The following is a 15,446-nucleotide window of genomic DNA, read 5'->3' as shown; positions in this document are numbered from 1 at the left end:
GCCGGTGTGTGAGGGGCAATCTGGTGGTGTTGGGAACTTGTCAGAGTGGATTCCTGGGCAGATAGGTAGGAAAACGGCATGCGTGTTGGTTCATTTAGCGCTTTCAATTTGCTGGTTTGCAAAGATGTGTTGCAAGTCTGCATTGATGCCCGGAGCCAGGTTTGGTGCTGTTTCTCTGGAGCCAGGAGCGAGCTGTGCAAAATACAGATTTTAATGTGTGGGAGGATGGTGGGTAGGGGGATAGAAAGGTGGGAATGGGCCACTAAAGTGACTTGAAATCTTCCTTGATTCCTTGGTGCCCCCAGCTGGGTAGCAGCATTGGCTCGCCCCACCTTGGCAGCACGGAGAAGCTGGAGGACGCAGCCTGCCCTCCCTGCAAGGGATGTTTTCTGCAGATGGATGCTACAGCTGCACGATGTAAGCGACCAAGCCCCTTCCCTGTGCACGCACACTTCATCCCGGCTAAATCCGAATGACGCGGTGCTGGGTGGCAGGTGCGGCAGCCCGCTGCCCCTCACCGGGGCTCCCCCCTGCAGCCTGGTGGGTGACCCTGGGGGTCTGCTGCCGAGCCTGGGGTGGGGAAAAATGCCTTTGTAGGGGCAGCCGGGCTTTGGTCTGCCCTTGCTTCACCCGGAGGGCGAGGGGCTGGGCGCCCACCCAGCGGGGCTGCAGTTGCAGCAGGGGTCAGTGTTTTGGTGCTGAGCTGCCTGCAGCACCCAGCCGAGCATCGGGCACCCTTGAGCGCCGTCTGCCCTGGAAGGCAAAGCTTGTTGAAGGGGCCGTGGGGGGGTGGGGGGCCTGGAGGGGTGCAGCACTGCAAAGGGCAGCACCAAAACACCAGCAAGCACCAAACGTGCCGGTAACAGCACCTTGGTGGTAACGCCGGTGGCCTCTGGGTCACTACGCCTCAATGCAGGGCAGTTTGGGACTCTTTGGGATTGCATTGGGGGTTGGTTGGGGTTCTGTTGGTCTGGGGGTGGGGTGGGGGGTGACTGGTAAGTCGGTAAGCACGGAGTCCAACGCTCAGCTTTTTAATGTCATTCGCACCACCGAGCCCAGGCCGGGCCAGGCAAGGTGTGCCTGGGTTTATCGCAGGTTCCCAGGCAGGAGCAGGAGCCTGGGGCATCCGCGGCCGCAGGTACCTGCGGGCTCCGCAGCTTCGTCCCACAGCGGCTCCCGGAGCTGCGGCCGGTTCCCGGCCGGCACAACGTGCTTTCGCCATCTAGTGGCTGTCCCGGAAAGGGCCAGAAGCGGTCCAGGGTACCAAGGGAGGGATCACCTCACGTAGCTTGGAAAAGACCTTTAGCATCATCAAGCCCAACCACTCACCCAGCACTGCCAAGCCCACCGCTAACCCTGAGCGCCGCTGCTAAGCGGGTTTTAAACGCCTCCAGGGATGGACCAGGTCGGGAAGGGAAAGCAGGGCGTAGAAATGGGGAGCGTGTACCTGGGCTATTCAAACGGCTTTTTTCCAAGTTGTTACAGACCCGCAATCGAGACCGGCGTGCCGGGCTTTGCAGAGCGCACTGCGGGCACGGGAAGGCTCCTGCTGGAGGGTCTCAGCCTGCCCAGCGTGTCTGCAACATCCAGAGGCCAAACGGCCTCTGCCAGCAGCAGCCCCCACGCCTGGAGGTGCGGGTCCCTGTGCACAGCCACCTAGACGTGGCTGCTGGGGCACCAAAGGGCTTCAGTACTGGTTTGCACCGCAGTGGTTCACCCTCCGTCTCGCTCCCAGCAAAGCCCTGCGCCTGCTTCCAGGCTGGAAAAGCTCTGGGCACCCACCGCTTCCAGCAGCTCCTGTCTGCAGGTGACCGGGGGTCAGGCTTTGGCTGCTTGTAAATTGGGATTTTTGGTGTCAACAGAATTCCAAAGAGCGTTGTCACTTTCTTTTTATGTTTTTCTTCCCATATTGTCATTTCTGTTGAATTTCGAAGTGATGACAGGATTTGCTTTCCGTCTAGGTTCAGGAGCGTTCAAAATAAACCCAAAATGTAAAGAGGGCGCGTTCCCCTCTGCTCAGCCTTTCGGGGCGCAGCTGTGGCGAGTGCTCTGCCCCCTCCACCGGCACCTCTGTCCCCTGCCAGGAGCCCCGGTCCCCTCCCCCTGCCCCGGCATCCCGCAAAGCCTCACCAGCTCCCTTGCAAAAAATGGAACTGGCAGCTTTTGTCAAGATTAAAACACCACACGGATCTGCTGCGCTTTTGTTTTTAAACGCTTGAATGCATTAGCATTGATTTATTTTTAATACAACCAACCACCTGTGATTTTTGAATATTATTTCTATTTGTTCTCTTTGGCAGAGGTAATTACAACGCTGTTCTTAAGCTGTGACCGCAGCCTCCCAGCCGTGCCCTTTCCTTTTTATTTTTCTTTCCTTTCCTTTTTATTTTTCTTTCCTTTCCTTTTTATTTTTCTTTCCTTTCCTTTTTATTTTTCTTTCCTTTCCTTTTTATTTTCCTTTCCTTTATATTTTTTTTTCCTTTCCTTTTTATTTTTCTTTTTCTTTCTTCTTTTCCTAGTCTCAACTGGTCTGCAAGCCTGAGAACAGAGCGGAAAGGTTCAAGGTCACAGGTAGAGCCAACAGACCCACAAGCCTCCCTTCGTGTACTCAAACGCTCGCTCCTGAACCACTCTCTCAGCAATGTTTCAATTCACCTTGCACATACAATGAAAGTACAGGCAGGAACTCACTAAGCAAATGAGCTCCTCTTTTAATTCCATTTGCTTATGCTGCTTATTTTTCTCCTGCATAATTATTTTTAAAGGAAAATTTAATTTTGTTTAATGGGAACAAAGTTTAACACTCCATAAGCTTTGTCTTCTATAGCCCTCCATCTGGTAAGCTTTTTTTGTGGGTTTTTTTTTAATTATTTTTAAACCAGCCCAATAAATTGTGTGTGTTTAAGAGGCACGTCTCATTAAGATGAAATACTTTGATCTCGTAGGATCATCTGTTTTTAAAGAGGTAAAAATGATATGCTACATTTTTCCCCCTAGTTAACCCACTGTCAGCAGTGGGTGTGATGTCCCCTTCCCTGCCCAGCGCAGGCGCACGCTCTGCTGTGAACTCGATGCAGCCGTTGGAGCCGATCAGAAGGGAAAAGGGGTCAGGAGAAGCGCTCCAGGAGGGCACAGCAGGGGCTAGCAAGAAGTAAGTGGCAAATCATCTCAGGAAGGGAAAGATTTTTATTTATTTATTTATTTAAGTACATATCGGGGGGGGGAGGCTGCAAGACGACCAGGAGCATGGGTGTACTATATATAGATGTACAGCTGTTTCCTTCAGGTGTTATAACTCAAAAATGTAGGATGATTAATTTTGAAAGTTGAAATGTATAGCAGATTCTGATTACATCTGAGTGTCTATAATTTAGCTACTTAGTAAAATTAACTTGACGTTTTTAGTGAGCTGTGAGGACAATAACGTGTGAAGAGACTGAAGAACAAGTCTGACTGCATGCTCTTCCCTTACCTCCCCCTTTTTCAATTTGCAAAGTTTATTTTTAACTTTTCCAGTTTTTCTGGCATCTTTCCTCTAATCCAGACAAATGAGTTTGCCTCCCCCTGCTGCCAGCTAAAGACACCGTTTTGCTATTGAGCTGTCATTTCCCTTGATGGACCAGGAGTGCAAGTACTCAGCAGCCAGGACTTGAGGCGGAGGCTCAGGCTGGCTCAGGTAAGGATGCCGGTTGGGATCTCCAAGGCACAGAACGTTTCTCAGAGCACGACACCTCCAGGCAGGCTGTGGGACCTCCCCGTTAAATCCATTTTTGTACTTTAGAGAAGGTCCATTGCTGTGAGCTTGCAAAAAGCAGGTCATACCGGGGACTACCGGAACGGCCACCCTGAAAGCACACGGCTTTAGGTTGTTTCTCTTTATTACAAGCTCACGTGCACAATGGCTTGTGGGAGTATGGTATATGACCAGCCATCCCGCTAACCAGTGCCGATGTGACCTGTGTGGCACCAAGCTATCACACCGGTAACCGCCCAGAACTTAGGCGTGTAGGCCTGCCCAACGGGAGGACACAACAGCTCTGACAAACATTTAATATGAATCTGCAATTTAGAAGCAATGGGATTTAAAGCATCTTTGTGGTATTCAGAGTTAGCTGAGTATCATCAAACTGCTGGGAAACTACTCCAAGCAAACCAAAGCTTCAGGGGGAGGAGGGGACCGATTCTGACTTGTCTGAGCCTCTGTGTGTTGTGCATGACCTACCAGACCAGGCAGAACTACCTGGCCAGCTCAGAGCTGCAACCGCAGGCTGTCGCCACAGCCGTGTTCCAGTGAGCACAAACTCATCTTCTGTGGAAGCCTCGTACACACCGGTTATGTTCTGGGGTGCAATAGCCAAGGACCCAATACAACCCCAGTCCTGCGCAGAGATTTCCCAGGCCTGGTGCTAACCTTCTTACATGACGGAGGCAAGTTATCTTGCATAACGGGGACATCATAAACTTGGAAAACATAAAAAAAAAATATCACACTGTGTGTGAAATTTATTTAGTTCAATCAGGTCATGATTGCACCATAAAGCCTACTTTTGTAACCAAAAAAATCACTTTACCCTACCAAGACCATAACTTCAACTAAACTCTTTTCCCAGTTCACTTTGCCACTGCAAGCAGTCAGCTCTGCTCTGAAACTGGCTGCTCGGGCAGCTCAAACCGGAGGCAACATTGAAAAGGCAGCAGGCAGGACGAGCAGAGCACAACCGGGCACATTTAATGCTGCAGTTCTCTGGCCCTGTCAAAATATCGCTACTATACATACCGGTGTGGGACATAAAAATCCCTAGTAAAAGACTTATTTTCAAAACTGTTTGAGGGCTGTGTCCCTCACGTGGCCTTCCGTCCTCTCTGTACAGGTCTCGAGGAGGCAGGGGGTGACAGGGACGTTCTGTCAGCAGGAGGACACCCTCTGATCACAGCTCCCTGAACGCACGTTCCCAGCACTCCCACCTTCTGCCGTACCTTACAGACGCTGCCGTAAGGGCTGGATTCCTCGGGCAGAACTCCGGGAAATGAGCACGGTAATGAGGTGGCTTCTTTGTTTAGTATGAGCTCAAAGTCTGGTGGTTTAAACGAACTAACACAAACACATTAGTGATTATTTTTCATTTTAATTGTCTGCTTTTTAAGTAACATTTTCAGACATAGCATCATCTCAGTTTTTAGCAGAGCAATAAGAAAGCTCAGCATTAGGCAGCTTCCAGAAGAACCTTCCAGATATGTTTAAAATGCTTTAAAATATTGAACGTTTCTCAGATGGCTACAAAACAATGACAACTGACAACAATATATTTTTTTTAACCTACATTCTTTTAGCGGTAGAGAAACAGGTGGGAAGGTGGATCACGCTTTCAAGACCTGTGTGACTATAACAACAAATAGTTTTATAACATAACAAGTACAAATATAAAATTTCAAATTAGCCAACTTTTAAAAAAACAACTGGCTTTTCTTCAATACCTCCAGTACCTTGCTTCTGTAATAAATATTAAAAACCATCATTACATTACAGAAAATGTTAAATAAGTTATTTACCAAAAGATGTCTTTTTATGTCTGGTTTTTTTTGGTCAAAGGCTGATGCCATTAAAAGAGCTGAACATTTTTACATCAATAAATAGTAAGGCATAAAGAAGCAAACAACAATCACAGGACCAGTCTTTGTAAGTGGAACCTTCTCCTTCAGAGAATCCTTTTTTTGCTGGTACAGAAAGGTGATTTTTGATTCTCAGCTGGTGGGACCTGGTTAGAAAAGCAATAATTATTACTATTTTACAGTACTTCAAATGCACACAATTTGTCCCTGGGCCATAATGCTGCAAATAGGAGCTTCTGTGTTCAGCAGATCTTCAAATTAAAGCGGTAAGACTTCTGTAAGCAGAAAGACTGGTTTATGTCATCACTTTCTAACTCAGGTAGGGCTGAGACAACAGTACAGCCGCTGCACAGGGAAGTGTTCAAGAAGACACTGCTGATGAGGATAAGGGAGAAGAGATTCACGGAAAAGGTTAGAGGGAAATTTAAGGAGGGGCTGAGAAATGTCATTCAGAGGGGAGTGTGTGAGAAGGATGGGATTTAGGAGTCAAGAGGTGCATTACATCCTTCTGGGACTGAAGTCTGAACCTTCTGGGAGAAATCAAATCCAAACAGTGATTACTTGAACACTCAAACTAATTTAATACATTGCATTAGCAAAAGGGTGGTTGCAAAAGCTTTGCCTGTTGGGTCTATATTTTTTTTAAAAAGCACCACCAGTTATTAACACATACACAGGCTTTAAATAAGGGTGACTTTTGTGAACTTTTTCAGTAGACAGGTTATTGGATTGTGATGTGCTGAAAATAAACTCCTGGAAGAAGAAGACAGACATGAATATTAATCTAGGGAAAGCATCAGAGAGGAGAGGGTTTAGCTGTTTACGTGGTCAGTCATAAAACTCTAATTCAAACATCAAACATTGCAGAATGTTTATCATAGTAAAATGCTGTCACCCAGACTTGATTAGGTAGCAAATCTAAAGCAAATCAGACTAATTCTGCAAAGTACTACTGACACAGCAATGCATATTTCTAATGAGTATATACCAAAGAATTAAAAGCAAGCAAGAATTTTACTTACTTCCAGGTTTCCTCTAGCCTTCTTCAAGACATCATGAGTTAAAACCACTGGAAACAAACAGGAGATTACAAACAATACTGCACAGTCTTTCTATATTCCCTGTATTCAAGTCTTATGACCAAATATTAAAAAATGTATGAACTCACATCTGTGTGATGGGCAGAGACCAGGCAATCTCACACAGCTCCCCCCACCACTTCAACTTTCTTACTCACCAAAATGCGAAATGGTTACTCCCTGTTCAGAAGCTCAGGCTGATGTACAAACCTCCAGCTGCACCACCAGAAGGTTAAGGGGCGATGCTGGACAAGCAGACAGCACAGGGGGTGGGGGGACACTCAGGACCACAGGGCAGGTCCCAAGCAGTGTCACCCCCTGAATGCCACTTCCTACCCGCAGCCCATGTTCCGTCTAGCACACCGTCTGCTTTTCAAATCTAAACGTCAGGGAAGTGTTTTTAAAGTTTTTCCCACCATACCAAGAATGCTACTGAAAACAAGCACAGCTCATCACTGCATTTAACATCACCGATACAAACAGTGCCCTGCGATACTGATGACCTGGTTCCCTTCACCTAAGTCATCAAAGGAAGACTTTCTGTTAATTTTTAAGGGGAGATGGTGCATGATCTAACTATAATTTGATCTATTAGGCAGCCTACTTGTGCTGGGGGGAGCAGGAGGGGGAGAAAAACTGCACAGTGGAGAGGTTATGGGGGATGATGGGCTGGGAAGAGGACAGATGGCAAAAGAAGTCAGCCAAATCCTCCAGCAGTTCAAGGACAAAGCAACCGATACACGCGTAGGGGAAATCATGCCAGTGGCTCGCTCTGAAGGGTTCCAAGTTTTCTCTATTCATCCAGCTAGTCTGCCTCTGTGGGGACAGCGCAAGACCTGTGAGGAGGACGGGATGCTTCTAAACAAAACTGATATTTAGAAATGTCAGGTTAAATATGTGATTCTCTAATCTATGTCAGCTCCATATCTGCTGAAAAATACCATTCACAAGTACCAATTTAATATTCCAATCTCAAAAATACACAATTTAGCCATAATAAAGATTTTTCATTACAATAATAAGAACCCAACAACTCCAAGGGTATAGCTGTCATGAGATAATTATACCCTTGGCAGATTACTGCAATTTGGCACTGCATTGTTACATGTTCAGAGGTTCAGATGAGGTTTATAAGCAGTGAGTTCTCTTGCCAGAGAAAGCACACAGAAGACTCTGAGCTGCAAGAATGTTCCAGTCTCTGCCTCCAACTATATTTAGGAATGCTCAACTAAATAACAGAGGGAACCTGCATATCCTCAGTGGAGTGGCCAGCTAACAGGATGTTTGGAGAATAAAGGCAGGCAAGGTCACCTGCTGTGATGCCTTTGCTTTCTTACTAGCAAAAAGAGAAAAGAAGAAATATCAAAAACAACCGTAAACAACCTAACAAAGTCCAGCAGCTTCAGATGATCCACCAGTTTTGTTTTATGCTTGGTCAGGAATTTGTGTACAGACACAATTTAGAAACATTTCTGAAATTGCTCTTTAAGGCAAAGGTAACTTGACATCCATAATCTCCATAATCAATGAAACTTACAGAAAATCGTATCTCAGTCTTTCTGTGTAGCAGAGTGCTCTCTGCTCATAAAGAACTCTGCTAGTAAATTCATTTCACCTGGCAAACTAGATTTTTCTAAATCAAAAATATTAAATTCAGTACATGAAAAGAATTTAGAGGCTATGACACTAACATCAAAGCTGCTGCTAGCCAGGCAGCACTTTGCATTAAGGAGATCTCAGAAAATGCAGGCTTCGTTCTATTAGGACCTAGTTTGGATGAGGCTTAATGCCCTGAAAAGGAGCGAGCAAAGTAAGGGGGAGATGTGCCATTTCTTTCTGAACGTATGGGCGGGTGAAGTGGCTGTGTGCAGGGGTAACGTGTGGCCATAAGGGTAAAATCTCAGTTGATATATACCCTGCCCAGCCCTGCTGAAACTACCCAGCACGTCTGCGCTGTCACTGGAACCAGGAACTGACCAAACTAAACCAGTACCTCTGCCCCAGGGACAGAATGTGGACAGACAGAACAGAATAGCTTTGATTCTTATATGACAACCCCAAACTGAGCTATTTAACTGTAAAACCTGAACAAAACATAGTTTTGGATTTAATATAAGTAACTTGTACATCAGTTAATACAAAAATTCTGGAAGAAGTGGCCAAAACCCAGCCCACAAATGCTTTAAACAAAAAAAATAATAATCTGCAGGCAGAAGAGACATGTACCTTAGAAAAGCTACAGGCTATGGAGCAAAATAACATTTATTCCTCTACACTGCACTTAAATGACTTGAGTCACTTACAGTATTGTGGCCATTTTCATAACTTTGTATGATGTGTAACATTTTACAGTCTAGATAACTGATACCACAAGTGCCATTCCAGCATAGACTAATAAGTCACTTAGTCCCACCTCCTAAGAGAAGGATAATTATTTTTTTAAGAAGAAAATTAAATCCTCCTCCTGCAATACACATATTACCATAGCATGAAGGTAGAAAAGAGGTTAGCTCCATTCAAATCTCTTCTGATGAGTGATTAAACTCTAAAGCAGAAGAGATGCATCTCTTCAGACACCTGGCTTAACACAGCTACAAAACAGTCCATATCCCACTTGTCTTCCTGTTTCCAGATATTTTCTAGATACAGCTGCTAAGGGTAAAATATCATTTCACAGCACATCCTAATTTTTCTTTACAAAATGACTCATAGTAAGCTTCTGTTTCCCTCGTTCTGAGCCTTCTGTTCTCTTGCACTTCTCAGTCTGGTGTAGAACACTGACAAATCTCCTTTGCTGCTGCGTTGCCTTTTCCCAGCATTCAGCTATCTGGTGTGACACATGCAACAGACAGACACCTCAGAAACTCTAAAAGCCTAATTCCACATTTATCAAGACTGAGGCAAAATCGCCATTTTGACAAAGACAACGTCAAAAACTTTGGCTGGAATGGTCTACAGCAACAGTAACTTTGCCTCTGTCTGGCACTGCTGTAGGATAGTACAACTTGGGAATGGCATTACCTGAAATGGAATAACTCAAGAAATCAGCAGCAATTAGTGGCAGCTGCATAGACTGACACATTATCTGTGGGTTGTGTAAAATCACAAACTGCTTCTCATGATACTCTATGCAGTCTTTTGCAGTTGGGCAACTTCTTCCCATTTGAATGAGGTGCCATCAGTTCTATTACAGTCAGAACCTCATGAATTGTTTTGTCACTAACAACTGACAGGGCACAGGGAAGCACCAGTCAGAGCAATTGCAGAAGAATGGGCACCTATATTAATTTTGTTTCTTCTCCAATTTTAGAGATAGGCACAGACAACAAAAATAAAATAAGAACCTATAATAAAGCACACACTTACACTGGTCAATGATGACTTTCTCCATGTTTTCCTTCAGCTGGTTTGTGGAGTGCAAGCGTTTCACTGTGCTATGTAACTTCTTCTCCTGCTCAGACAGTTTCTTACGTAATCTAAGTATTTCTGCTTTCATTCCTTCATCCTAATTTGAGAGAAAAAAATATTAAAGTATTATATAAGTGGTCTGTACACCGTGAATTACTAAATACTTTTGTACAAGACACCTCAAGCTTCCTTAGAGTATGAACAACTCGAGTGAAACAACATTGAGTGCCTCTCCTTCCATATTCACATCCCTGATGACACACGATTCCATGACATCTGCCAAGAGACAATGCTTAGCTGGCTTTTAGTGCAATTAATTTTTATGCTAGTCTGAGAAAATTCTTAACACCAGTGCTTATTTTTGGTTTTAAACTTCCATTCCCCTCAACCAGAAAATATAAGGCAGGCCAGTGCTGTGGGATCAGCAGGTATCCTTCTGCCAGGTTCAGAACCTCCAGCTTCCTTCTCCAGTGTTCCATTAATGGTTCACGCTGCCTTTATAAGAGGGCTAAAAGGCATTGTACAAATGACCAAGACAGTTTATTGCAAAATTATTTGGCAGTATCATTATTTAAGGTTCAGTTTTCAACACCAATTCCAACCAAGTTACGGTTAGTATCTTGTAAAACAGGACTATGAGTAGCACTGACATAGTCTGATAGTATCACTGATCTGGATCCTCATGCAAACTTAAGCTTGTACATATTTTTTCTCTTGTTGTGCCACTTGTTAAATAATAGTATCTTCTGGAATTCGCCCCTGGCATTTAGCTCTTCAGAAGAACTGATTACTCACAACTCCTGTGGGGCTGCAGAGAAGGCAGTGAATGCTCAGTATCTTTTAGAATCAAGCTTCAAGAGACATCCTTTCAAATACTGCATTTAAGACATCAGAAGCAATCTAATATCCTGAAGATCTCAGAATGTCGGAGAAGAAGAGAAGAAACTCCAGAATCGATTCTGTTAGGCTGTAATTAGGTGCAGTCCTGGGAACTCAGATCCCCCACACATTAAGGTCTGATTTTCAGAAGTGACTGATCCAGATCAGGAAGGTTTAGATCAGCACGACAGTAAAGCATTAGATGCATCACCCACATACTGAAAGCCCTCGGGGGGAGGGTGGTGGTGTGTGAGATATGTTCAGATACTGCAATCCAGGCCAACATATAGCTGTGTATACAGATTATACACATAAGGATAAAAATGTAAGTATACACATTTGTCAAGACATCCCAAATATGGAGCTGAAACATCAGTGAATAAATTAGACGACACCATTCTTACTGCTTCTGTGATTTTACACATTTAAGGATGCTAGAAAATAACATTAAAAAATGTTATGAAAATTTTATGTAAAATGTTTACTTTCCTAAAGTTTGGGAGAGGGTTTTAGCAATATCCTGCTTCCCTTAAGAAACACACACAAAAACCTCAGTGAAAACACTTTAGATTGTTTGAAACAGTTTCATTACTGAGTGGTGTATTATGACAGTATGGATAATTCATTCCTCATTCAGTTTACTTTCATTCATTTGCATAGTGCAATCCTTTTTAGTTAAAATGTTATAAAACTTGTCTTGGCGTTTTGTCACACTTTCTAAAAAGCATCCTATTTTACAGCTTAGGCATCAAAAAACGTAAAAGAAAAATGTAGCTCAGATTACATCAAAGTTGCTGAAGTTTCTGTTGTTACCAGTATATACATAATCAAATTGAATTTGGTTCTGTAACAGGGAGTCCAAACCTTTTCTTGTTGAAACGGAGCGTTTGCCACCTGCCTAGGTTTCCTGACTATCATGTAACAGGGTTGCAGATTACATCTTTAATATAAAGTATTTTGTAAATAAACACTTCGGTATACAATACGATCAGGATAGAGAGCCAGCACACGTTCAGCCTCAGCCTTCGGTGATGAGAGCTGACTAAATCCATGTGTCCAGAGACTGGGCATCCTGGGTCCATGATTTTCAAAAGATTTTCCCAAATGACACATTCCTAACTGGTGCATCTTCCTTGATACATTACAGCAGTTCAGAAAAGGCCAAAAAAACAAACCCAAAAACCCCAAAATGAAACATAATAGTACCTGAGTGCCATGAGCAGTACCGTGTACAGCTTTCAGTGGAAGGGAAACCCTCCAGAGAAGTTTCAGTAAACGTGCAGCCTCCTCTAAAATCTGCTGTACCGTGTGAACATTTGCAGAAAAGCTATGCAGCGATGCCTGGTCCAGTACCTGTACCATAGGATTAGAGACATGTTATTTTTTACGCTTAAAACATTACGAAAATATAATCTTAATTAATGGCTTAAATCCAGCTGGTATGATTTCATATTTAAGATGATGTACACAGCTATTGTGTGCGCCACAGAAGCTAATTTGTTAGTTTACAAAGACTGCTGAATTATGCATTATGTGAGAATTTCAGGGAGGGAGGGGATTTATCCTAATCAATAACCATGATTAATAATAGATTATATTTACTAGATTTGCTATGCCACATGGTAATAGCTGGCAACTCTCTTCGTTCTCCATTTGCATTTTGTGTCATGTTATTTGAAAGTCAAATGATTACAGACATCAATTGAAGCAATATAGATGTTTCTTCCTTAGCAGACCCTTTAAACTGTTCCATTTAATGCTAAAATAACTATCAGGACACACATAAAATGTTTTCCTCTGCTGACAGATGAGAAAACCAAATTGAAGAAATTGCATAAATGTGAAATAAAGGAGGCAAAGAATGCAAGGGGAGCAAATGAATTACCAAAGCAATGGCGATACAGAAGGGGGAAGGGTAATGAAAGAAAAGCATTCACAGCTCCTGCCCCATGCAGCGCATCATTTGAATACTTATTCAGCATTGTTATCTAACCAGAATCCTCCTGTCACATAAAATATCCCATTTGCTAAGTAGTCTGAAACTTCAGTGATGTAAAGCTTGATAGGAAACTGCAAATTTTGAAACTTACTGCTTTTATCTTTACACCAACAAAACAAGTTAAAAACTTACAGAGAGATTACTTTTTCAGTCATAATCAGTATCTTAACTAGGTCATTTGAAAATATATGATACTTCAGAGAGTCTTAAGTGTCATTCAGACATCATTTTACTGTGTGAGCACACATGTGATGCCACAAAAAGAATTTCAGAATTGTTGAAGACTGCATCTTCAATAGCTTTACTAATTATAACTAGAAACATAAGTAGCGTGAATTTACTTAGTAGTTAAGAACTTCTGGTTTTTGAAGAGCAGTGAACATGTTTTTTACATCATTTATATTATCATAAAATCATAGAGGTGAAAAGGACCTTCATTAGTCACCCAGTTTACTTTCCCACTCCAAGGCAGGAAAGCATTAAATGTAATTTTTACATTTACATAATCTGTTCCTAAAAGCGCCTCCAGTAACAGCATTTCTAAGCACCCTTGATTCCAGTGTTTCATTATTTTTACCACTAGTATGTTGTTTTAAATGCTTGATCCATGGCTTTCCTGTTGTGATTTAAGTTTTTTTTTTACTTCCTTACAAGCTGCCATGGACACATATATATGGTTCCTTCCCTTTTGTTGGAGCTGGTAGACAGATTTGTCTTACTCAATCCACCCCAAGGATGCTATCATTAACTGTATCCAGAAATCATCAATATTAAATAAGAAAAAATTACCATAAGGAAACACTAGTTGTTCTCCTGATTCTAGAGGAAAAGGACTGACACTATTCAATACAAGGCAAACATTTTATTGGTTTAATTATTAAGACTATAGCAACAGTACCATGACTTGGTATCACTGTGTCACACATGAAGCAGAAAAGATGAAGCACTATGTCTTAGAAGATAGTATTTGATCATTAATGAGATATTTAAGTTTCTAAACTAGTTACTGATATAGCTAAAGTGTTCAACTACTACCAGGAAGTGGAAAAACATAAAAAAGCTTTCCTAGTATGAAATAACCCTCATTAGCATACATCAATCATTAATGTACAGTTCTAACCTGATGTTACTAAAGGGCTGAATACGACCAAGTGAGAACTTCATCAGCTGTGTATCAGGTTTCTTTCATTTGTCTCATATTTCCTGGGTTTATTCCAAACCTTCATTACAGGAAAATCTCCTTAATTATTTTTACCCTTAGGCTACTGATACATACCCCTGGTTTAAGCCCTTCCTAAAGCATTTGAGAGTTTTATCTGGGTTCTTTTTGTTGTTGTTTTTGTTTACCTTTTCTATCATTTCCAGTATAACAACCACCAACTTCCACAGTAAAAGCAAGCAGTTTCACCTCATTTCAAGTTGCAAGTATAAGTACGATTGCTTATTAAAGGACCAGAATTAACTAGTTTATCCGTAGCCTCATTAACCCAGAATCACAAATAGGTGCCTGCATCTAGATGAGACTCGGACTGTCAAGGCTGAGATGTCCTGGCAGAGTTATTCGGTTAATGGTGCCTGCTGCACCATTAACCTAGTTCTGTGCTTTTGCAACCCATACGTTTTGCACCTCTAGGTAAAATTCACCATCCTTTAACAGCTTTCACTATTTACCTTTATTCCAGGCTCCTGCAGTTTCGTACCAGTGACCTCGTGTAAAGAAACCTCCATTTCTGCTACAACTTGTTGCCCTTCTGCAATCTGTTTCCGTAGGGCATTATAATCTTCAATCAAGCCCAGAACGTGGCGCCCATTTTTGTCTGCCCACATGCGATGTCCAGGCACAAGGCGAGGGGTACATGCTGTACTGGAAGATGAAGTGCTACTGCAGTGTGAAGTGCTGTCCAAATCGTCTTTAGAGGCCAAGTGCGTACCTGGGACAGAAAAATAGTTTATTTTTTTTTAATCTTTATATGTAGTACTAATTGACACTAGACTTCTCTTAAGTAGCAAGTCTGGGACACTGATAACATGCACGTTTAAGATACTTTGGGATGTACCTGTTTTCAGCAGCGAAATGCAATGTCCATGCTTCTGCAGCTCACAAATGTTTCTGCTGGCAGCAGGGCATTTGCAAAGATTTTCTGTATATATTAAGACAGGACAAGGAAGAGTTTATCATTAGAAGGCAACAGGCATTAAAAACCTTCCTAGCTCTACTTCTGTTCCTTTTTCTTGCTGATGCTGCACTTGGACTGTGGAAGCAGGGAAACACAGCTAATTTTCTAGTACCACACCATGTATCTTCCAGTATTTACCTACATTTATCTTTTTAGCATCTACCCAGAGCTTCAGGTATCTTCAAAAATAAGTCATAGTCAGGAAGTCTACAATACTTCCAATGAAGACATTTTATTTAACAAACATAGGCTTCCCGTTAACTCCACAGAACGTATGATGCTCTCCACAGCCAT

At 42.8% G+C, this 15,446-nt stretch overlaps 1 protein-coding gene and 1 long non-coding RNA gene across 4 annotated transcripts in view; one reads left to right on the top strand and one right to left on the bottom strand.

Moving 5' to 3' along the window:
* The first annotated feature begins 262 nt into the window (after window positions 1-262).
* Window positions 263-5,446, top strand: LOC121094331. The gene is made up of 3 exons (XR_005829810.1): window positions 263-417; window positions 2,998-3,151; window positions 3,545-5,446. It is a non-coding gene; the product is annotated as an uncharacterized LOC121094331 (long non-coding RNA).
* Window positions 5,111-15,446, bottom strand: part of CDK5RAP2 (CDK5 regulatory subunit associated protein 2) — an 83,207-nt gene continuing 72,871 nt past the window's right edge. For all 3 annotated transcript variants that reach the window (XM_040607749.1, XM_040607751.1, XM_040607752.1), the window contains 6 exons: window positions 15,033-15,116; window positions 14,647-14,906; window positions 12,183-12,329; window positions 10,056-10,194; window positions 6,633-6,679; window positions 5,111-5,756 (listed from right to left, as the gene is read on the bottom strand). In XM_040607749.1, coding sequence (XP_040463683.1) covers window positions 5,697-5,756; window positions 6,633-6,679; window positions 10,056-10,194; window positions 12,183-12,329; window positions 14,647-14,906; window positions 15,033-15,116 — 737 coding nt within the window. In that variant the 3' untranslated portion in view covers window positions 5,111-5,696. The remainder of the gene's footprint in view (window positions 5,757-6,632; window positions 6,680-10,055; window positions 10,195-12,182; window positions 12,330-14,646; window positions 14,907-15,032; window positions 15,117-15,446) is intronic.

Source organism: Falco naumanni, chromosome 9, assembly GCF_017639655.2.
Source record: "Falco naumanni isolate bFalNau1 chromosome 9, bFalNau1.pat, whole genome shotgun sequence".
Taxonomy (NCBI): domain Eukaryota; kingdom Metazoa; phylum Chordata; class Aves; order Falconiformes; family Falconidae; genus Falco; species Falco naumanni.
This window is presented reverse-complemented; position numbering and strand designations above follow the sequence as displayed.